Here is a 23,414-nt window from a genome sequence, read left to right as displayed (position 1 = left end):
GTGTGTGTGTGTGTGTGTGTGTGAGAAGGAGTCTACCTCCGTTGTCTGTCCTCTTGAGGGCTCCATCTTTGTGGGGACAAAGCTCACATCTCTGTGGGTAAAAGAGGAAACATGAGGTCAAGAACAACAGGTCGACCTCACCGACGTTGAGCGAGGTAAACACACAAGTATGACAAATATGATGGAGTGGGAGACAAACTGGACAGTCGCCCCGTCTTGGGCACACAGCCAGACACTGTCTGGGAAAACACCCTCACTATCTGACACCCAGGGTTGCCTCTTTCGCCAAGCTTATCTATCTGTGTGTGTGTGTGTGTGTGTGTGTGTGTGTGTGTGTGTGTGTGTGTGTGTGTGTGTGTGTGTGTGTGTGTGTGTGTGTGTGTGTGTGTGTGTGTGTGTGTGTGTGTGTGTGTGTGTGTGTGTGTGTGTGTGTGTGTGTGTGTGTGTGTGTGTGTGTGTGTGTGTGTCACAGGCACATGTCGAGTCTTCAGGCAATTATTTCTGGTGCTCTTGTTCTGACAACTCGGCTGATCCTCAACTCACAAACAAGCTGGCAGAGCTCTTTGTAACTTCATGTCTCACGCCTGGATCACGTAGCATAAAGGAAGTGGAAACCTGCTCACTGTGCAATCGGCTCACAATCTTCACTTAAGGGATATGTAACCACAGGAAATTCGGTTCAAGTTCCAGTTTGGTTAAATTCACTCAATTCTTTGGGCAGAATTCAGGCCAACATTGCTATTGTCATCATTTACCTTCATTACATTTTGAATTTTAAAAAATTTAAATTTAATACAATAAAAGTTAATTTCATACACTTCAATCAGACACGGGTCATATTCATTTTTGTTCAGACAGATCAGGAAAAGTTAAACGTAGCATTAAAAACTACAATACAATAACTACAGCTCCCATTTGTTAGAGTAGAGAAGCAGGAGTAAATTCTGCAAACATTTAAATGAATTACTGAAAAGCTTATATCATACACAACCTGGTATTTATCTATTTTCCACTGTGTTTTTCTCTGCAAAAGTTGGTCACGGCCCCTTAAGTTTTAGCGTTTCTATTTCTAGTCTTCGGCAAGCATGTCTCATTAACTCACCCAAATTTAAACAAAGTATAAACTTTTACTCAAAAATTGTCATGTCAATGTCATGAATCATTTTGTGCATACAGTACAAGACATGGTTCCAGCAGAAAGCTTCAGATATTTTCCAAAACACTCATAATTCTCCTACTTTTAAATAGTTGTCACATCAACTCAGATCAGATTACAGAATGAATTAACAGTTTCTTCTGCTGGCAAAAACTATTACGAGGGGCCAAATCAAACCGTTTCCTATAGAAGCCCATTTCTGCCACTTAAAAAAAATAAATAAATCTTGCTCTCGAGTAAAATAAAACTAAAAATCCTATGGCGAGTCAAAATTATGAGATAGTGTGCACAAGTCAAAAGTAGCAGGTCTTTGTTGGGGTGAGCTCTCATTTTCCATGGAACCAGCATTATTGATGCGCTCATCTGTAACCATGGGAATGAGCAGAGGTTTTCAGTTGCTGTTCAACGAAGGCCATCACTGAGGCCACATCAGTTTTATTCTGTCTGGAAGAGTTTTATGTTTTCTTGCTTAAAACCCTTTCCAGGGTGAGTTTGCTTAATACAATCCCATGTGAATTAACAAGAAACGCAAGGATTTCATTTGTTGTGAAGACACGTTTAAAGTAGTCCTCGATGTACTGACGATCCTTTTCTAGGTCCAAATGTAAAGGAGCGCTCACACCAACAGAGAGCTGCAACGTTTGACTTGTGCAAAAGTACCTCATAATTATGTTCACAAGTACAAGTCCTTTTGTTGTATTTGTCCCAACTATGAGTTCAGAATATAACCGAGAGCATAGAAGTGTGTAATATCTAACTTACAACTGTCTCGTTTTAGAGACATAATATTTTTTCTAGCAACGTGATTCAACTTTCAATAAATCTAAAAAGGGGAACCGAGATTCTTCATAACACTTTAGAAACAGTATTGTTCTGAAAATGACAAACTTTTCTCCGAACTAGCATTTTTAGTCAATTCCAACAATTTCATTACCAAAAGAAAACTCTAAAATTCTGGTATACTTTAAATTTAAATTCAGTTTAAGATGTGGTCTAATAGGTCAAGTAGACAGAAGATTAGAAACACCTAAATGTAATACAGTGGAGTTCAGCATGGCACCAAGCTAAATATTATATAATAAATATAAGGCATATCTATGACATTATTAAAGAAATGGCAGTACTATTATCTTGAAAATGGGAATTAGTTTAGCCTCTGCTTTAAGAATGACTCAATTTTAGATATTGTTAACTCAACAACATTTTATCTCCATTGTTACAAAGTGTGCATTGGACATAGGAGTTGACGGTTTCTTTATATTAGGCTTTATTGAGAGTATTTTTGGATATGTTAGGAAAATTAACAAATAAAATGTCTATAAAGAAAGAAGCCATTGAGTTTATCGACTGCTCCAGCTTGTTACTGCCACACAGCCGCAGATCTTTCGAGCACCTGAATCAACAGCCTCATACAGTAAATTATGCCCCGACAAAACCTGGACAGCTCCTTAGAAGTCTGCCGGGGTCATATTGAGTTGAGCCTCTGCGAGCCACACCAGCTTGCCTGTTGCACCAACTTTCATATAGAGGACTGTTAAGTGTCAGGATTCGGAGATACGTGGAGAGTGGGTGAGCCCGAGTGTCCTGCAGCAGTCATTGAAGATGCACAGCTCCTGTTACAATGCAGACTTAAAAGCTGAACACATTCAGACTCTATTCTCGTGTGGCAGCTTGCAACATTTGCGCCAATTAAAAAAATGAGTTCATCTCTCTGGTGTATCTGTCTGCAGAACTAGTTATGAGTCTTTACACTGATGACATCATAAAAGACTAGTTTGATCATGTACAACATGACACACACTTACAATAACCACCAATGGCACCAAAATTGCAGTTTTTCTAAAGGCTTTCATTCAGGATTGAGGAATTTTCTGAGCACATATGATGGTGGTACAGCTACTGTTTGGAAGCCAAACGACAGCAATGAAGGGAAGGACAAAAGTAGATGAAGAGGACAATCCTGTTGGTGCAGACGGTTACGTTGCACAAAGCTGCAGCTGCAAACAGGTCTGCACAAACCTGTAATTTATTTTCTCTTGTCACAATGCCTTTGAAACTGGACCATCGAGCAGCCTGCCCAGAGATTTAAAATGAAATCATACACATGGTGTAGTAATCGATACAAGCAGACTTTCGCACCTCACTAATAACCGAAGCACTGACATGGTCACTGTGTAATAAATAGTATGTTTCATTCCCTCTCGAGGGGCAAACAAAGAATCTCAACAAAGGATCTTTCAATAAAGTCTGTTATAATAAAGATTACTGTACCCGTCAGGTTTCATTGTGAGCAGCCACATCATGAGAAGATACATATATCTATATATTTTTCTGAGTGTTTTGTTGTATTTCACTGGATAATCAACAGGTTAATGATTTTATTTTAAATAAGGCAAATAAACAAAATAAAGACTATGTTATGCTGTGTTTTACTATTCTCTATAACTGATATAATTTCTTCTAAAATTTGATGGAGAAGGCAATATTGCTATATGTTGAGGTGGCCATTTAATAACATTAGATTGAAGAAGAGTCTGCTTTAGTATATAAAACTGCAACAGGCATGGCTGAAAGCACCGCCACACAGAATCATGGGCTTCATGAAAATTATTAAAAATCAAGGTTATCCCTTCAATAATAAACTACTTTTCCAAGTTAATGTTATCCTCATCAAAACCTCCATCATGTTTTAGTTCCATTTATTAAGCACAAACAATCACCTTCAGCATAAGTGAGTGGTCAAATTGGTTCAATAATAATAATAATACACAGAAAACAGATTTATTGGTAATTTAACATGAAACTACAGTGCTAAGATTACATTGCATTTGTTAAGGAGTTTTCTTACCACAGATGGCCTACATTGTAACTGAACAAAACACAGATAGATAAGCTGCTGGTTCACCCTTTGAGCAAACTTTGAATGAACAATATTCCAAGTGTTTTTGAACCGTTACATTAATGCGAATTACCATAGTGGTCCAAATATATAGAAGGCATTTTTAATTCCGGGAAATAGGTCAGAAAAACAAGGACGTCTTATATCTGTGGTCGAATATTTAGCTTCTGGTGATATACCGAGTGCTGCACAACAGCACCGAGCTTTCAGAAACAGGACAGACAGGCCAGTGTTGAATGAGCTCCGTGGACACTTGACTGATAAACGCAAACGTCAGGCGTGCGCCTGACAAACCACTGTATAAAGTCAATCTGTTTCAAATATTTTTAACCAAACATGAACCTCGTAAAAGTAGGGTCATCTTATATTCAGTCCTTTCCAGACTTTTTCACCATTTAATCAAAATGTTATTTGGGGCACAAACTAAGAAAATAAGAAAAAACTTCGTCTTTAACCAGGGCACATAATTGGCGTTTCCATTCATATAATCACCTAAAATACAGATGCATTATTATGGAACTTGAACCGGTTTATCTGTAGGAGCTTTTATCAGACCTGCACCTGTGCTAATTATTTGGCACCGTTTTGAACAATGCCGCTGCTCGAGATCATGCGGTCAACCGTCTTTGCCAGACAATCCTGTTATTCCAGGAGTCAACTCATGAATGATGAATGGGTGGAGGGTTTGTGCGACTCACCACACGGGCTGCTCTCTCCTGAGATTCACACTTTCTACAGAACCAGGGACCAGTGGGCACCTGCACAATGCCATAGCACGCTGAGGGGAGAGGAGGGGGGACAAAAGAGGGAAAAGCATCAGTTATCTTAGCCCCGATACAGCCGACACTTTACACCACATAATACATTCATGTAATGAAAGCAAAACCTTGTCCACACACAAACTACAGCGGAAAAATGAAAACACAAGATAGCATCTTTATAAATATCACATCATGTCAGCTACTGAGAAATTCAGCATGTGCCAGATAGAAAACGTGATAACACTGATTTACTGCTGTTCATGTTATATTTCGGTCCAGTGTTAATGTCGCATGCGACATTTAGGAAAGTGGTCAAATCACTGACAAACCATTAATGTTATCAACAATAAAAGGAATGAACAGATCTGCTCCTTTATTATAAATGTAATGGATAGAGATGCTATCTTAAAGGAGGCCACAATGTTTACCTGAACTTGCCTACATATTTATACTCAAAGGTCAAGGGGTTATTGTCAACTGCAAAAGCAGCTGCAATGTTTGCTGTGTCAATGCCGCATAACAGGGTCACAGATGGTCCCACAAGACTGCCAGCTCCAGCTGTTTTACAATGACTATAACTTCTACTAAGCCTTTTCAATTGTGTTGACACTACTGAGCAGTTTTTAACCGCTTTTCTCACATACGCATGCAAAAGAAGAAAAAATAAAGCGTGTAATAAAAAACATTTTATGTCCACAAATAGAAGGAAACGATCCAAACAAATAATCAGTTTTTTTAGGAAACAAAGTATAATCTTGTTAAAAGGCAATAATAACAAGTAGAAGTCTAAGTAAATAAAAAGATATTCCAAGTTTTATCATTAATAATTCATGAGAGGGGTGTTACCGTGTTAGAAAGCTAACTTTAAAGTCTTTCCCAAACACAACCAGCGGCACACAATGACGGTTGAAAGGAGAAAAGATTGTTGATTTCAAGTGAGATCTGGCAGCAAAAAATTACAGATTCAAATCTGCTGCCTGAAACTGCTCATCTGCACTGGGCATGCATGTTCTCCCTGTGTCTGCATTTACTGAACCAAACGGTTTACCTCAGCGCTACGTTACCTAGTTTGAGAAAAAAAAACACAAATCATTAAGTTTGACATTTCCCATGACGAGTCTCATTGTGTAAATCTGTGTTTTATATAGCGCTTTACATTGCATTAGTCATTCACTCCATACTCGATGGTGGTAAACTCCATATGTAGCCACAGCTTCCCTGGGGAAGACTGATGGAAGCAAGGCTGCCAATCGGCGCCATCAACTACTCACTCTCGCACTGCATTCACCCAGGCAGATTGGGGTTCAGTGTTTTGCCCAAGGACACTTCGGCATGTAGGCATGCAGAGATGGGAATCAAACCAGCAACCTCCCAATTTGGGAGACGAGCGCTCTACCAACCGAGCCATGCCGGTCCAGAGATGAAATCAGGTTGTATGCCGTCAAAGTCAGGGCATGAATGTCAGTCAATCACACACATTAGGGTTGCACTTTTGTCTTATGTTTATATGACGCCAAGTCACTTTTTTTAACTAAAACTACAACTTTCTTCACTCAATTTCAGTCTTTTTCACTTCACACCCAGTGCAGATGCCACATGGACACATGAACAATTATCCCTCAATAAATCTAAATTAACCTTAATGTATGCCAAGATTATAAGCCAACAAACACAATGACACTTCTAAAATAGTAACCGACCCCCTGTGGATTAGACACACATAAAAGAAAACCACACAAATAAAACAGTTGAAATGTAAGGGTGACGGATGCAAGCAGTAAAGAGCTTGAGTGTGTAGCTAAATTAGTGTTGCATAAACTATGAGCACATTAACGGGATGTTTACAGGCTGTAAAAACTGCCAGATTTTGCAATCAAATATGATGAAAAAGTTTTTTTCTGTTTGAACAAGTGAAAAAAGTCTGTAGAAATCATGACGGTGCTTGTTGTTTAATATTTTATCAAATATACGGACGTTTGTAAAAATGACTTTCAAACCTTCTCTTTAAACACGGACAAAATGTTTTCGGCCCCATATTGTATTTTGACATGGTGTTATTGACATGATCTGTTTTATTTTATCTTTAAACTATTACCTGGGTCAGTATTGCTCGATGGCATGAACTTGGACATGGGGTTTAATTCATACAAGTAGCTGTGGCGCTCTCCTTAAAGAGACAGCACCACCCTAAATAGCCTACCTCTACACATTTTGAGATTATCTCTTATCTGACAAGAGCCTATAATCCACTGGAATATACGGCTATAATCAGGATTTCTGAGAACAAAACACCCAGAGGTTTTCGAGTTCAAATGAAGGGACTGGCGATCAGACAAAATGTCAAGTAGCTCAGCCAAAACTATCATTGGTTCTTATGTCTGAGCCTCCTGTCGTTTCATGTAAAATCTTTCACTTTTTATTGTGTCACAACTTTACTCCAATCTTGAAGGTGACTTCTCTGAACATACTGACCAGGGGAGATCCTGCTATTTATTTGCTTTCAGTGCTTTCTGCAATGCTTCACAATCATATCCACGGGCAGTTTAAGGGTGATTCAAACAGACGGGGATGGAATTGCTGAACATAATATTTCTGAACCCCTTAAATTTAATAGTCACTTGCTAAATCATTGCCAAGTGTAAGCTGATTAAAATCACATTCAAATCAGCCACCGTGTTTGGATCCAGTGCGGGATCAATAGTGGCCTGAGCTTACAAAGCGTGAGGCGGAAAGTCTGCTTGATAATGTGGAGAAGTACGTTAGGATGAACAGGAGAGTTCAAACTATTATTTATTCAAATAGTTTAACATCTATCCACTGTGGCAATGGTGAGCTTTGCTTGTTTGGTAGGAGCCACAACACATTACATATACAACATTGTATTTAGGTAATAAAACTATGTTCAACACTAAATACTGCACATGACTGCAATTTACACAGCTGACTTTTATGTTTCTTGACTGCTCATGTGCGGTTTTTGGTTACTTCAATTTATTGGACAAACCATTTTATTCAACCACGGCGGACAGAAACAAGGTAGCACAAGCATTGACCAACCCCCATTTAAATCAAGGTTGTCAAACTCAACATAGTTCAGGAGCCACATACAGCGCAGTTTGATCTTGAGTGGGTGAAATTAGCAAAATGATAGCAAATTAACTTTAAATGATGACAGCTCCAGCTGTTTTCGTGTAAATTGGAGGGCACATTATGGGGGGAGGGGGAGTCATTTAATCAGACATCTTTCCACAAATTGAACCGAACACATGTTGAATTCATGAAAGAAAATCAAGTGCCGGTTCAACATTTTGCCATTTTCAAGGATGCCTCCTGCTGCCAAATAAAGTGAAATGTTCAAAAAGCCACGTCCTCCATTTGATGCTCAAATTCCTCTTAATTGTATTCAAATTGTTGCATCCAGAAATGCAAAAAAAGAAAAACAAAACCTTGACTTTATGCTTTATTGTGCTGTCCAAACTTGCAGAACGATGTAAATCCCTGCCTGCCACAGTGTTTCGCTTCAATCCAATGTTGGATCGAGCGCTTCACTTCAAAAGACACATGATTTCAGCACGGTTTTGCAAAACCATTCTGCAGTAAGGCTTAAATGCTACTTTGTTAGCAACAAGGTGGGGCGCATTCATAGCTGCATTTCAACTCGGGTGTCAGTGTCAAGTTATGTCCGATAATCTTAGTAAAACAGTGCGACACAAAGCAAACAACTTGGTGACAGAAATCGACTATTCACAATTATGTCGTTGATGTTTCTTTTGCCCAAAAGGGATACCCCCAACTTAAAGCAATGTCTGGACAACTCTTTGTAAGTACAATTATAATAACAGTGACAACTGTCTTATATTTGGGATACAGTACATATCATTGTTGTCTTTTCATGGTTTTCAATGTTGCATTTAGTTGAATATAGTTATTCATTAATCTGCTGATATATTGTTATTAAAGTTATTGGATAGGTCTATATCAATTTGTCCAATAACAGAATAATGAAAAGGGATTGAGTAATGTTTTGTTAATAAACATTGGCTTTAATTATCTTTGGTGCAATATTTTTGCCCTTAAAGTATGATGCCAAAGAGACCTTAAAATATCCCATTGAAAATCTGTCACTATGTTAACAGACATAATCTCAGATGCAGGTCACTTGAGCAGCTCACATTTCAATGCAACTTGCAATAAGACTGCACAATAGTCTAACATCTGGCATAGATCAAACTGGCACCACTATGGCTTGGCTCTTGCATAGTCACTAAGTTCATTACAGATATGCTCCCGTCCAAATCACGTAATTAATATCCTGAACACTAACACACTTGAAAACAAAAACAAAAAAATGGCGCTAAAGTGCCATTATAAAGGCATGCAGCAGCAGCAGCAGCAGCATGAGTTAAAAGTTGCTGACATTTCAAATAGCTCGTCTGCTTCGGTTTTGCCAAATGGACACATGACCTGCTCTTGAACATGTAAACACTGAGCGTCAGTACGAGTCATCCTGGGTGAACTGTGTTGTTGTGAGGGAAGCACGTTTAGCAAAGGTCCCACACAGTTCCGTCTACAGTTTTAGCTGTATAAATAAGTGCTTTATACACACGCTCGTCTCATAATAAAGTCAGCTCGTATTTGTCAAAGTTGTCGATCCGGAGCGTCCCACTTTAATCCACGTTGTGACATGAGGTGACTCTACTCACTGTAACTCACATGACAGCATCTGACAAGCGAAAAATGGCACGGCGCGCGGAGAGATTTGAACATAAAGCCGCTGTCAACTATCATTTAGGGGAGAAGCACGCGGACCAAATGAAAGCTGCGCCTTTGCATGTGTGGAGCCTGACCTCGGCCTGGCCTTGGCGAGGGCAAGCGGAGGAGGAGGAGGCTCCATAACCTTCCAGCGAGATAACGCTAACTAGCCCCGTGAGCTAACGGCTAACTCGTAGCCGCGGCTCGCGGCGCAGCTTACCTTGATGCACGGCGACGTTGCAGCCGTGTCCGTCGCAGTACACCAGCGGGTTTTCGGCCCAGCCACGCTCGTCTGAGCACACGCAGCAACCGCCGATCATCTCCTTCATGTTCGTCCGCCGCCAGACAACGCTTGCCGGAGACCATGTACGAAGAAAGCGGACATGCGGAGGAATACGTGAAGAGAGGCCGAAACCTTCACCGCAGACGAACCCTCGCTCCACAGCCACGCCGCTTTAAGTCCCGCTCGGTCGAAATGACATGTTGTAAACGTGTTTACGTCCCTTTTCGACGCCGTATTTTTTTTCACCAAAACATCGCCGTCACGGCGCGATGGTGAGAAGAGGGGGAAACTTCGCGGAGGACCGGAAGTGCGTAATGACGCACGGAGAGGCCAGGGGGGAATCTGATTGGACGGCACGTGGCGACGTTCCATTTTGGTTCCACATGGTTTGAAAGTTTGCATCAGCTCGACTTTACTCAATCGGCTAGATTCTCTGCAGCGCGCTAAAGACATGGAGGCAGCAAAGAAGTATAAGAATGTTTGGCATGCTATGTCCAACTGCACCCGTTAAAAAAAACACTTTGTTTACTGGACAGATGTGAGTCTGGGATTTGTTTACAACCAGGCCTGTAATACTTGATCTGCAGAGTGGATTAGGATGAGATTTGACCAGAGCAAAGCTGCGCTAAATGCAAAGCTTTTCAAAAACATAAAATAAAATCTTTGGGATTATTCAAAGTGCATTAACTAGATTTGATTGTTATTAACATACGTCTAACACGACTGAAAAAAGACAACACTTGAATTAAATAAAGTGCTTCTTTTGAGAGAACACCTTAGTTTGTCATCCACTTTTAAGAATAGATTTTCTTTCTATGTTTGAAAATATACATAAAGAAGAGAAACATACCCACACTGAGTAAATAATTTACTAATAAAATGTACTGATAGAAATATCAGTACTGACACATTTAATAGTAAATAGTTCTGTGCAAATATTCCTTGCCAGATTACTCTGTTTAAAGTCATGTGCTCCCAACTAGGAGCTTCTAAATGCTTAAAACATTTCTGAAATCATATGTGTTCTGACAGGGTAAATAATGTGTGAACACATGTGTTGACACATGGTTTCCAATGCAGAGTTTTTGACTTTGCTTCACAATGTTAAAGTTTTGTTCTGTTCAATTTCATAAGGAGGGATGTGTGCATTATCAAGTACTTTACTACTTTTCCACAGCTCTATCTGCAGCCTGGTATTAGTGGTAGAAAGATACACTTGTAATACACCATAATTAATTTGTATTGTTTTACCGCGTCTATAAATACCAAATTATTTACTTCTTTCAAACCAGAGGCAGCCCACTGTATTTGCTTTTTAGAGCAATTTAGTTTGAATCATTGTCTATATACGTACATCCCAGGACAAGCAACAGTTTTGGTATGAATTTGCCACTAAAAAGTTAAATCCTGAAAGTTGTGAAAATGTGTTATTTCAGCAGTCATCCTATTTGGCTGTGATTGTGAATAGTGGCATATGAATGAAGCTATAAGGCTACTTACTTTATCTTTAAAACAATTGGCCTGAAGGAAGTCCACATCAAGCAGCATATCAGCCTGTCATAGTTTGTTTTGACAGCTCCCCATGCAGTTGCCAAGGATGCTCCAGAACACACACACACACACAAGCTATTCCAAGCACTCAGCTGTTGCTTGCATCACCGATTCCTCCGAGCAAGCTCCTGCTCTCGGTTTCCAGAGAAACGTAATGACTTGCCAATAATGCACAAGAGCACACGAGCGTCCTCCGTGTAATATGGTGAGCGAGAGGTCCCTGGGAGTGCCTGCCCATTGTTTGCTTTAATTTCAAATTGCTCAAATGCTCCAGTCGACACTGGGCACTGCACTAAAAGGGGGTGAGGGGCTGGGGAAAAGGAAAAAAAAAAAAAAGTGAATTGTGTGTAGCAGGGGAAAACCTATTAGAGCTAGAGAGAACAAAGGGAGGCGAAGGAGGGGGCCGCAGTTGTGGAGGGGCCTGTATAGCTACTGAAAATGGCAAATGATTTTTACAACTTGCACTTGATTAAGTCAAAGTCGGCACGAATCATGTTTAATGTTTTTCAGGTTGACAGAGAGGAGTTTTCTCTGTGAAAAAAGAATTGCAGTGACACTGTGTGCTCCCGATGCGTACCGGTGACCTCAAAGTACATATAGCCCTCAAAGCTTTTATGTAATTTAAGGCATTCTATGATGACAACCAAGCTCACTTCTCAGATGCTTTATGTTAGTCTTTTGGTTCATACAAGATGCCTACTGAGGGATTTACAAGGTTTTGTAACTCTACAGCAGCATTATTACAGAAAAAAAAATCATGTTGTGTAGTCTGAAGCCTTTTCTTTTATTGAAATTTTGAGAAACAAAATGCAAAGATTTAACTCGCTCTCTCAAATGTGTACCCTCATATTGCAAAGTTGAGAGGGATTTTTTCTTTTTTTATAAATGTGTTTTTACAAAGGCTGCTTATGTTAATTAATGATTCTATATTATGGCAAGCACAGCAGCACATGTGGATTTGAGAACGAAAGCTGAAGGGAACAAAATATTTACGCACCATGCTTAAGAGATCGATAGTTTTGCACAGTGCATGTATATAAAATGGCCACCAGTACATAAATAACACTTTCATTCAATAAACACAAATTTTATCTGATCTTCTCCCATATTGTCTTGTCTTTTTCTTTTCCACAGTTATGTGTTTGAAGGAGTACTTCACAACACTTTGAATTTAAAAGTCAGACAACCTTTTGGGTTTTGTTCATGTTTATATTAGCCGGGTGAAGTTTAATGTGTTCTCCCCATGAGGAGAAAAAGGTAGGAATGACAACACATGACAAACTGCCCCCACAGTCACACAACGGCATGCTCCATCTGCACTGGCATTGTGTGTATGCGCTTCAAATGCATATGTAGACCTGTTTCCCTGCCTGGCAGTCATTGTTTACTGTTGTCCTGCAGATTGCCTGCCAACACCCATCTTCTTAAACTGTGTGTGTGTGTGTGTGTGTGTGTGTGTGTGTGTGTGTGTGTGTGTGTGTGTGTGTGTGTGTGTGTGTGTGTGTGTGTGTGTGTGTGTGTGTGTGTGTGTGTGTGTGTGTGTGCGTGTGCGTGTGTATTCTGTGAGAAATGTTTTCATAGACTGAGCTTATAAGCTTCAACAAATGACTACTGATTGGACTTTTATTTTGAAACAGTTGTATTTTGTAACAGATGTCATGTAATTATTTTGGAATCAATGTATAGCAAGTGGTGAAGGTATTTCATTGGCGTCAACTCCGAATGATCCTTGACCTGTAGCCTTCAATAAAACAAAATAACCTGCCTAACACTGTGTACACTGCGGAAAGCGTTTTAAGCAATATGTATTTAACCCAGACAGTACTGCTTAAATACTGACTGGCTTGAATATTCCTTTTTCACAAACCCAGAGGCATGTCTCAATGTGTGCCTACAAAACATCTTAGAGCCATCCTGATTTCCTAAATGGTGTGTTATCAAGAATTACATTTTTCCAACATGTGTCTTTTTATTCATTTACAGGGAATTTTTCTACATATATGCCCCAATTAGTGCACTTTTCTGAAAATTTTAGACATTACTTGCCAGCTGTATGGATGTTTTTTAGGGTGTAGTTTCTTTTTTTTTTTTTTTTTTAATAATATTTTTAATGTATTCTAGCTCTTGTGAAAGAAAAGTATTAATATTCAGGGTTTGTTGTTGGAACAGCCAAAATTTTGCTCTTTTTTGTTTTTCATTGGCTAAATCTAAGTTGGAGACTCATAAACTACTTGTGTCATCTAATAGTGATACAGTTATTGCAGAACTTTATGTCCAATGTTGAAAAGCACACTCACACAAATCCTCCGCATTATATCACTGCTTTTCCAGTTTCATCATGTTCACACCCATCTGTGTGTACCTATGGCCTCCTCCTAAAAGTCACTGATGAGTAGCACAGGGGCCCAGGAGAAAAATACAAACAGTCCCAACAAGGGCAGGGTGAAAGGTGAAGAGAGCCCTCCCCCCACCACTGTCCGCACATACTTCAGGCTCGGATTGCATGTAAAATCACATTCTCCAAGGGTGGTGGGGGGTGGAGAGGAATTCATTGTTTCTGCATGGGGCAGTGGGATGCTGTCATAAAAAGTCTATGCTCTTACAAGTGCCTGCGCCTCATTGACCAAGTGTCTCCATAAAACTCAATGCACAACAAATGACTTCGAGCTACAGGAGTAAGACGGGCCTGTTTTTTTTTTTTTCTTTTTAGATGAGCGTTAAAAAGAAACCCGGAAGCATGCCCCACAACACATGTGTTTTACTGGCCAGGTATGCTTGTAAAAATGTAGAAGTTAACAAATGAAGAAATTGCGCGGATATGGCACTTTATGGACGTGCTTCAACAAAAACAATGGATTTCCCCCTATTTTGTAAATATAATTAGAGTGAACTACATTGATATATATATATATATATATATATATATATATATGCGCAAAAAGAGGACTCGTGATAAAAACGTTGTGTGTGTGTGTGTGTGTGTGTGTGTGTGTGTGTGTGTGTGTGTGTGTGCGTGCGTGCGTGCAGCATAGCATTAAACCACACATGCACTTTACGTCGCTCATCTGGACGCAGCGTCCTGTTTCCTCCTCTGTTTATGCAGCCTGTATTCAGGGGGCAGTGAAAAGGGGAAATACAAATACTTCCCCGTGTGGCATCTGGCGAATAATAAAAGATCTCCGCTTAATTCTCAACCACGTATATATGCACACGGTTATTTTTTCTTCTTCTTCCCATTCATTATTGGAATTATATGCAATTGTTCTAGTATTCTACAGTTGGCCCACAGCTGAGACCTTGACATGAGTGTGAAGTCCGTATTGGGTAATTGTCATATCTGCAGCACCTGAGGAAGAGGAAGTGCAGAGGCAGATGTGTTGGTAAGACACATTACAAGAATTGAGAAAGTAGATGGAAACTACAAATTATAAATTACGTTTTTATTTAGTTCGTAAAAACAGATTACATGCTATGAAAAGCTGCATGCTGTAAGATTTATTCAAAATATTAATATTAATGGCTGCTTACTTACAATGAAATCATCGCTTGGCCTTGTGTGCTGTTTTATGAAGATGTACCACTAAGTTTAATGTGTTACTTCATAACTCTAACACTTACGCAAAGCTAAGTGCACACATGGTTTTGCAGCCCATACATAGTTTTAAGTCTGGCATGTGAGAACTCCACATTATATGCAATGCAAGGGAACAACCTGCTCTGTGTTTACACCTGTAGATATTAATCAACAAAAAGAAAACCTGGAACGCAGACATGGTAAATCATGTACTGGGATGTCTGTGTTCCTCAATGGATTCCCCAGGCCAAACGCAGCACAGTGTCTTTGTATGTCATTTTCCTGGGAATTCGGACCTCTCCGAACTGCCCCCTCCTCCTCCACCCTTTGCATCAGTGAAACTCCGCGTGCTCCATGTGTTAATGCTGTCATACGGAATTCGCACGTGAAAGCAAGTTTTGCTGCAAACAGAGCAAAAAAAAACTCGGCGTGCAGGTCCCTCATAGAGCAGATTTATGTCGGTGAGACAGCAGGTCACGGAGCTGTAACGGAGCTGGACAGAATAGACACCCTTACTATATGGCACGTATTCAGTGGCGCAAACAACACACAAGGAGTGATCTTTCAAGGTGTATTTGGGCACAATCCCCAAGCAGCTTATGCCGTGCGTAAAACTGTTTTTCACACTACGATAACACAACTTTTTCTTTATTTTTAACAACGCAACATATGCATGACTAATATAAGGACATCTGATCATACAATGAATTAAATATTTTTCATTACGCCGTGATGCATATATAAGCTTTTTGAAAGGTATGATCATATGACCAAGCGCGTATGCCAGTCATTTTACGCACCACATGTAGGCCATTCGCCTGCAGGTCTGTTAAGACTATTTTCGGGCTTTCCGGTTCAAAATTATGTGAATAAAGCAGACGTGGTGTTTAGATGTGCATTTAACTATATATATCTAAAAACACCGCCTACATATGTGACATGCTGTTTTGATGTAACGCCGACGAATAACATCGAAACTGTTTGGCACACAGTGATCAACATGGAAATAAGCAAAAAGGCTGAACGTTGTGGAGATGAGCTTGCCCAGGCTTGAGTTTGACCCCATCGCTCACATGCTGCAAACGTGCCACGAGGGATTCGCATGTTTTATACATAGCAATAACGGAAGAAAGCGCGCCGAAAGTCGGGGAAATGTGACGAGGGGCGAATACAATAGTCAATCCAAAACAACCTACTGTAGGTTCTCCAAACAATTACACTACAATATAGCACGCAGTCACATTATTTAGACAGCTTGTAGGGGGTGGCTTCAGCCATGTTTCCTCAGCTTGTGAGCGCGTGTCAGCGTGCGGGTGTGCGCGCGTGCGTCCATGACTGTGTGTGTGTGTGTCAGAGAGAGAGAGAGAGAGAGAGAGAGAGAGAGCGGAGAGCGTGTGTGCTTATCGTGTTTATGTATGTGCGCGCAACGTGGTAAACTCACGCATTTATGTTCCTTAAACGTCTACGCTTGTGTACACTCAAGCAAGGCACGCGCGCAAAGACAAAATGTGACAACAGACACAAAAAGCATTCCTTGAACTAAAATCGGCTTTAAGGTGTTTGCTATGTTCAGTAATCCCATAACAGTTCACGTTCTTATTCTCCTAAGAAGCTACTTGTTGATGGAAGGTCGTATTCAATTGTTAAAGCATATTCTATTATATTATATGCAAAATGTATTGAAATGTAATCACTGCTGGATTTATTTTTGGAAATTTAATTGTATATTTAAAAGCGGCCACAGTCGCTAACATGTAGATTGTCTAAAGGAAAAGCAACCCTGACGGTGCACTTTTGTATTCTGCGCTCACTCCCACCAAAGTGTAAAATACGAGAGAAATTTGACTGGAATTTTCTTGTTTCGGGTCAACCTCTCTTAATTGACTCACTATTTCATTGTTATTTTTACACACACACACACACACACACACACACACACACACACACACACACACACACACACACACACACACACACACACACACACACACACACACACACACACACACACACACACACACACACACACACACACACACACACGATGCAAATTAAATGTAAATGAAAATAATAGAGTGAAACAATATTTATCCAAATTTATTTACGATATAGCCAAACGGGTGAATACAATCATGATCTCGACAAATAAGTAGGTCAGTGTATAACCTAGAACCACAGACGAAAACACCATAAGAATAAAAGACCAGATTCAGCTGAAGCAGGAGAGTTTGATCTTTGGACAGGGCAGCAGTCTGTATGTGGAAAAGCAGTTTTCCAAAGTGTGAAAAGCGAATGTCTTTGTTTAAGCAGCGCTGCGTTAACAGACTTCACTTAAACTAAAATGTCCGGAGAGTGGAGTCATTTTACCTACATGCAATCGATGGCATTAGCTGCAAGTCTAATGTCGCATGCATTTTGATAGAAATCGAAGGGGAAAAGCACAATACGCACCAGGATTTTGATAATTTGCAGACTCAGGCTATACTCATTCTGCACGATCTCTAGATTCATGGATTTTCCGCAGCTCTTTATTCATCTGTTGAAATATGAACTTGACATAGCTGCGTTATTTACTTAAACGACATGTGACGGTGAGCACAATCGTTTGTTGTAATGGAAGGGTATAAGAAGGGGTGGGGATGGAATATCCATTTTTATTGCATCACCTGTCAGCAGCGCCCAATGGGCGTCGACTTCTTGGGCATTAATTGATGAAGGTGTCTGCAGACCGGCCCACCTCCCTTCTCTGTCATTTTATTTGTGGCTCAACCAGCAGCCAGAATAGCAGCTGCATTTTAGCTCTTATTCTGTTTCTCTCCGTCTCTGATTCCCTCTCTCTCTCTCTCTCTCTCTCTTTCTTCCCCCCACCCTCACAACACCCTCTCACTCCCTCTCCTCTCTCTCTCTCTCTCCCTCTCTCTCTCTCCCTCTCTCTTCTTGCTATTTTATCCTTCTGACTGAGGCAGTGGTGTACACCTACCCCTCGTCCTGCTGCCGACCAGAGGGGAGTGGAGTCGGCAGAGGCAGGTAGCAGCAGCCCCCGCTTGGTGGACGCATCCGTCGCATTCCTCCACCATGCCGGACCGGGGCAAGAGGCGAGGAGTGGATGCTGTGGGCTCATTCAACCTTTCAGACAGGGGCTGCTCCATTTAACTCCGCATGTCAAAGTTTGCATTTTCATGACGCAGCAGCTCAGTGTGGATGGATTAAAGGTATGAGCAGGATGCCTTGAGCCCACGACCCCGTGCCACTTAATGGTAAATCCATAGCATACAGAAAGTGACTACATGGATTAATGCATTGTAGCGGATACATGAAACATGGGAGACCTGGAGTGTGGCTTTGAGGAAATGCAAGGAGTGAGACTGGGATACCTGCTCATCAAAGGCAAGCAAATGTTTGCTTTGTCTCAGGTCTTCACCGACCTGCTGAAGAACATCCCTCGGACCACGGTGCACAAGCGCATGGATCACCTGAAGGTAAAGAAGCACCACTGCGACCTGGAGGAGCTGCGGAAGCTCAAAGCAATAAACACTATAGCTTTCCACGCCGCTAAATGCACGCTCATATCGCGGGAGGATGTGGAAGCTCTGTATATCTCCTGCAAGACGGAGCGGGTGTTGAAGTCCAACAAAAGGAAAGCGAAAGCTGTGTGTCCCCCGGGGGAGCAGGACGCGTCGTCCGGGCTCCTCCGTACTGACGCTGAGCTGTGGAAGGAAAAAGTTTGGTTTAGTTTGCACGGTGTTCCGGAGACTCTGACAGTTCACAGCAAAACGAGCACGGCCAGAGAGCTGACTCCATGCGTAACCGACTCCAAACTACCTCAGTTTTATCACAAAACCAGCGCACGGGATTACCGCTCGGCGACCAAGTCCAGTCACAGACATTTTAAAAACTATGAAACAGCTAAAATAACAGGGAGCCGCGTGACTTTGAGCCAAAGGCACTCGTTTGTCCGGAGCGCAGTGAGCCGGCAGCCGGTGGCGCTTCAGTCCGCCATAGCTGCTCAGCCCAGGCTCTCGCGCTCAGCCGGCGACCTCCTTCACAAAAGGAAGAGGAGGCGCGAGGGGGGCCGGGGCAGGCACGCGCAACACGCACCACCGGTGCTGCTCGTGCAGCCCAAGTCGTCCGGCAGTCACGGGACTTCTTTCGGTGGATTCCACCTGGGGACGGATTTCTACATCGACCCGCGTCCTCACCATCATCACCACCACCAGCATCATCATCATCACCACCACCACCATCACGAGCCGAGTTTCCCGGAGAGTTACAGCAGCGACACCGAGTCCAGCACCTACTCCGACCGGGCGTACCCCGACTCGGATTTCGGGTCTGGGTTTTCCACCAGCAGCAACTCCGGGAGTTCCGACGAGGAAGAGGGGGGAGAGGATGAAGATGAGACGCAGTCGGATAGTTCAGAGGTCAGCTCGGAGGAGGAGGACAGCTCCTCTCAGTCTGACTCCAGCTCGGTTTCCAGCCGTGTTTCGGTCCAGAGCATACGGTTCCGACGGGCGCGGGTCGGCTCCTTTGCCAAAAGCCTCAACACTAAAGCACCTTTGGTCCTGCAGCCCACGTTTCACTACACCCACCAGCAGCAACAAGAAAAACAGCACAGGATGCTGGGAGACAGTAAACTGGACAAACGTGCAAAATGTGACTTTTTATGCAGTGAAACTAGGAAGGACTTGGGACCCTTGCATCCACCAAAATTGTACTCATCTGCTCATGGGGAAAGTATTTTAAGTGAATGCAGAAGGGAAACTACATGTGAGGCTGATCCAAACAAGAGTGACTCTGTGGATGGGAGGGGGGCCTCGCCGGGACACAACCGGAGTAAGGCTTTTCACCCCCCACGCAGAACACCGGGGCATCTGGTCACACAGTCTGACCAATACAATGACACCAAGCTCCAAAAATGTGTGGACAAGAAAGAGGTGAAAGCTTTCAGTCTAAAACTGCCCACCCCGGTCAAAAAAATCAAGACGGAGTTGGAGGAGCCCTGTGTCACTGCCAGCCCCCACCCGGACAGGAGAGCCCGGACACCACCTTTCAACCTCTACAATGTGAAGATAAAAGTGGAGGAGAGCTGTGATGAATATGAATACCAGAGCCGGGGCAGTTCCGTCAAATGTAAAGGAGATAAGACAGAGAGTAGCAATGGAGACTATCCCAGTGGTCTCATCAAGCAAGGGGACTTTTTCAACAGTGGGATTAAAGCCACAGAGAAGAGCCCTGATGTGGGCCCCGGGTCCCCCAGTAGTTCTCAGGAATGCAGGAGCAGCCGGGACACCCCGGGCACCATGGAGGGGGGGCACGAGAATAAAATCTGCAGGGCTCCGGTTCAGGGAAATAAAAAAACTCGACTTTCCAGGTTGCAATCAAAACAACTCGTGCCCAAGATCACCAAGTCTGCCTCTTCCTCTTCTTTCTCCTCCTCCTCCTTCTCCTCCTCCTCCTCCTCCTCCTCCTCGTCCTCCTCATCGTCCTCCTCTTCGTCCCCACGTCTGGCGGGCGTTGAGGAGGCATCCACCGAGGATTTACCGAGCAGACGCAAACGCAGCAACGCCAGTAGTACTGTAGCATCACCTGCAAAAACGCCTTTCAGCCTGATGGCAAATTTCCCGTCGCCGCCGTCGCTGGTTGTTGGCAGCGACGGGGATCTATGCCCCGCTTACTCCCTGAACTCGCTGAGGGGCCCCGGGCCTCCCCCTCCGTCCCACCCCGTGTGGAGGTGGCAGCCAGGCGGCCACATTCTCCCTCCCCCACACGCTCACAGAACGAGGAAATACTGAGCCGGGTTTAACGCAGAAAAAAAAAAAAAAAAAAAACTCAAAAAAACAAAAGCCTCCAGCGTGTTCAGCCAGAGTCTCATCACGATCGCACCAAAATCTCTCGCAACTTTTGTTTCTCCTCTCGCTTATTTTCATTTTTTTTTGAAAAAGACTGAAAATGGATTTACATTCCGCTTTGTTTTTGAAGTTTGATCGACGGAAACGTGCAGGATCTCCTTTTGAAGTGTCTGCAAAAAAAAACAAAAACAAAAAAACCGCCCACAGGACTGTGAGACACCGCTCATGGATATACTTGTGTTCTTAACATAAGCTATCGATCCTAAGCAATATGTGAGGTTCTCAGCATTGTGTTCACTTGACTTCCTTCTGAACTCGATTGTTTTTTTCTTATTCGCTTTCTATTATATGCTCGACCTGTTGGATTGTATGGTGCCAGGGTTTCGGAGGTTTTGTGCTTTTGTCTGGAAAAAAAAAAGAAGGAAAGAAGGTTTAAAAACCCCTCCACCATTGGGACGAGGGTACTTTTAATCTGGCTGCGACTGAGAGCAAGATTAACAATCAACACACACACAAAAAGAGATGAAAAACTGAATCAGGGTTTCCCGTTCTGTGCCAATTGGTATGTTTTATATAGCAGCAATGTGTTTTCTTTCATGACTAACCAGCCTGACCACACTGGTCAAAATACCCAAATGCCCACTTTTAGAAAAAAAAAAAAAAGATGTATTACTGTTGAGTTATATGTTCACGGTTAAGCCTTTTTGGATTTGACAGGAATTATACTTATTACTGTATGTGATATCTTTTCAAAGAGTGTGATATGCTTTTCTTTACAGACTTGAGTTTTGTTTTTTTTTTTCTATTATTACTGCGGCGTATTTCCTTGTTTGCAAATGTGTGGCTGCACAATTGCAGGCCAAGACAACACAGGCCTTATGTACAGACAATCAAAAATAATAAGGCTCCTCCACAGTAAATAAGGTCTCAGGATAGACTCTATTTGTGTCCCTTCAGGTACACTTGGCCACTTAGTTCCTCTGTACTTCACAATTGTACCATGGTTAGTGTGTGTGTGCGTTTAGGGAATGTAAACAAGCCAAGAACATACAAAATGTCCAAGGTTTTTTTTTTTTTAAGTTGGATACTATAGAGAGAAAAACACCCCTGAATTCTGTGAACCAGAAACAATGCGACAAAGCACAAGAGACAGGCTTTTAAATGCATCGCACTTTTCTACTGTTGGAGGTCGAGTTTCAGCTTTAGGGTGTTCTGGAGTAAAACATGTGAAATGATGTCTGAGGTATGGTGATAGAAACAAAAAAAACCAACTAAAGAGAAGCCTGTTTTATTTGGATATTGACACAAGCTGCATTTTAGGATTTACCCAAATGTGTTTTTTTTTTTTTTGCTTCTGAAATGTCAATTTGCTTTGTTATTAATAATTTAAAAATACTGTCAACTATTCTTCTCGTTGACTATCCTCCACCTAGAAACACAATCATGTTATTATTATTTTTTTTTTTTTTTCTGAAGTGTTGCTTTCTTTATTTGTCCAAATGCATCAGCATCTCGCCAACCTGAATGTAGCCTTTTTGAAATATGGCACTCAGTGTTTCATGTAGCCTCTAAATTCAGCTGTAGCTGTTCAGACGTCGGGTGTGGGCACCTTTAAATCAAGAGGTCCGAGTTGCACCTATACACGTCGGCGTTTTAAGTGAATGTGTAGATGTTTTTTAATGGCAGTGCAGAACGCGGTCTGCTAATTGGCATGCTTTTCTGTCTGCGACAAAGAGAGGCCCAGCTTATGGCGAGCCAGATCACAACAAACCCAAAGCCCGTGAATGATGTCAGCCTGGCCAGAAGCACAGCAAAGAGTGCATTCATTCAGAGGATTGTAGAAACTATGTAATGCGTGATTGTAAAAAGAAAGAAAAAAAAAGTACAAAATAAGTGCATTTCATGTCATGTGGTGGGTGCTTTTAGCCATGTGATTGAAGCACCAGTCTGCAGCCATGAAACCCCCCCCCCTCAACTCACCATTGGCCTTATTGCTGAGGCTGGAGCGTCGGTTCAAACTTGAACTTATATATTCTCAGCCTGTAAACTATTTTCGAAGCTATGGCACAAGCTGGTATATGAGCAGGCTCGCAGTAAAAAAAACAAAAAAAAAAAAAAAAAAAACCAGGAGGGGGGGGCACAGGGTTGAGAGGAGGGGAGTAGCTGTGTTGCAAGAGCAAAGCTTTCAACCTTTAATCCGCATGTCAAAAGCATAGGCTGCACGGCATAGGAAGAAGAGGAATAGCCTGCGCCCTAAGCTGCGCGGCTTTGCCCCCCTGACGCACCAGCCTATTCTCACGCAGTGCTCACAATGCAGGCTGAGGGACGGAGATGGTGGTAATGGCCTGTTGGGAGGGCCTTTCCACCGTTAAGACAAATAGCTCTCTGACAGTGACGCTATCAATGTAAACAATTGCATCGTGCAGCAGCTCGAGGCTGCGTGCACTCTCTCTCTCGCTCCCCTTCCTTCTCCTCCTCTCCTCTTCTCCTCTCCCCTGAACGCCTCATTCACTCATTCACTTCGCTTTTTTGATACAATACTTGAGGTCAGGTTTTTTGACGTGGAATTTGAAGTCACTGGTTGTTTAT

At 42.1% G+C, this 23,414-nt stretch overlaps 2 protein-coding genes across 2 annotated transcripts in view; one reads left to right on the top strand and one right to left on the bottom strand.

Moving 5' to 3' along the window:
• The window catches only part of mllt10 (MLLT10 histone lysine methyltransferase DOT1L cofactor), a 49,569-nt gene extending 39,482 nt beyond the window's left edge, over nt 1-10,087 (bottom strand). The window contains 4 exon segments of the mRNA XM_080489762.1: nt 37-91; nt 4,754-4,833; nt 9,789-9,901; nt 9,903-10,087. Coding sequence (XP_080345888.1) covers nt 37-91; nt 4,754-4,833; nt 9,789-9,901; nt 9,903-9,934 — 280 coding nt within the window. The 5' untranslated portion in view covers nt 9,935-10,087.
• A 7,387-nt stretch (nt 10,088-17,474) lies between these two features.
• skida1 (SKI/DACH domain containing 1) lies at nt 17,475-21,056 on the top strand. The gene has a single exon (XM_080489800.1). It carries the CDS (start codon nt 18,297-18,299, stop codon nt 20,766-20,768), a length of 2,472 nt encoding a protein of 823 aa, XP_080345926.1. The 5' UTR covers nt 17,475-18,296; the 3' UTR covers nt 20,769-21,056.
• Nucleotides 21,057-23,414: the final 2,358 nt, after the last annotated feature.

Source organism: Lipophrys pholis, assembly GCF_963383615.2.
Source record: "Lipophrys pholis genome assembly, chromosome: 20".
Taxonomy (NCBI): Eukaryota; Metazoa; Chordata; class Actinopteri; order Blenniiformes; family Blenniidae; genus Lipophrys; species Lipophrys pholis.
Note: the sequence above shows the minus strand (reverse complement) of the source record. Positions and strands in the feature narration are given on the sequence as shown.

Coding starts and splice junctions, on each gene's coding strand:
- skida1 (XM_080489800.1), top strand. CDS start 18,297: ATGGGAGACCTGGAGTGTGGCTTTGAGGAAATGCAAGGAGTGAGACTG.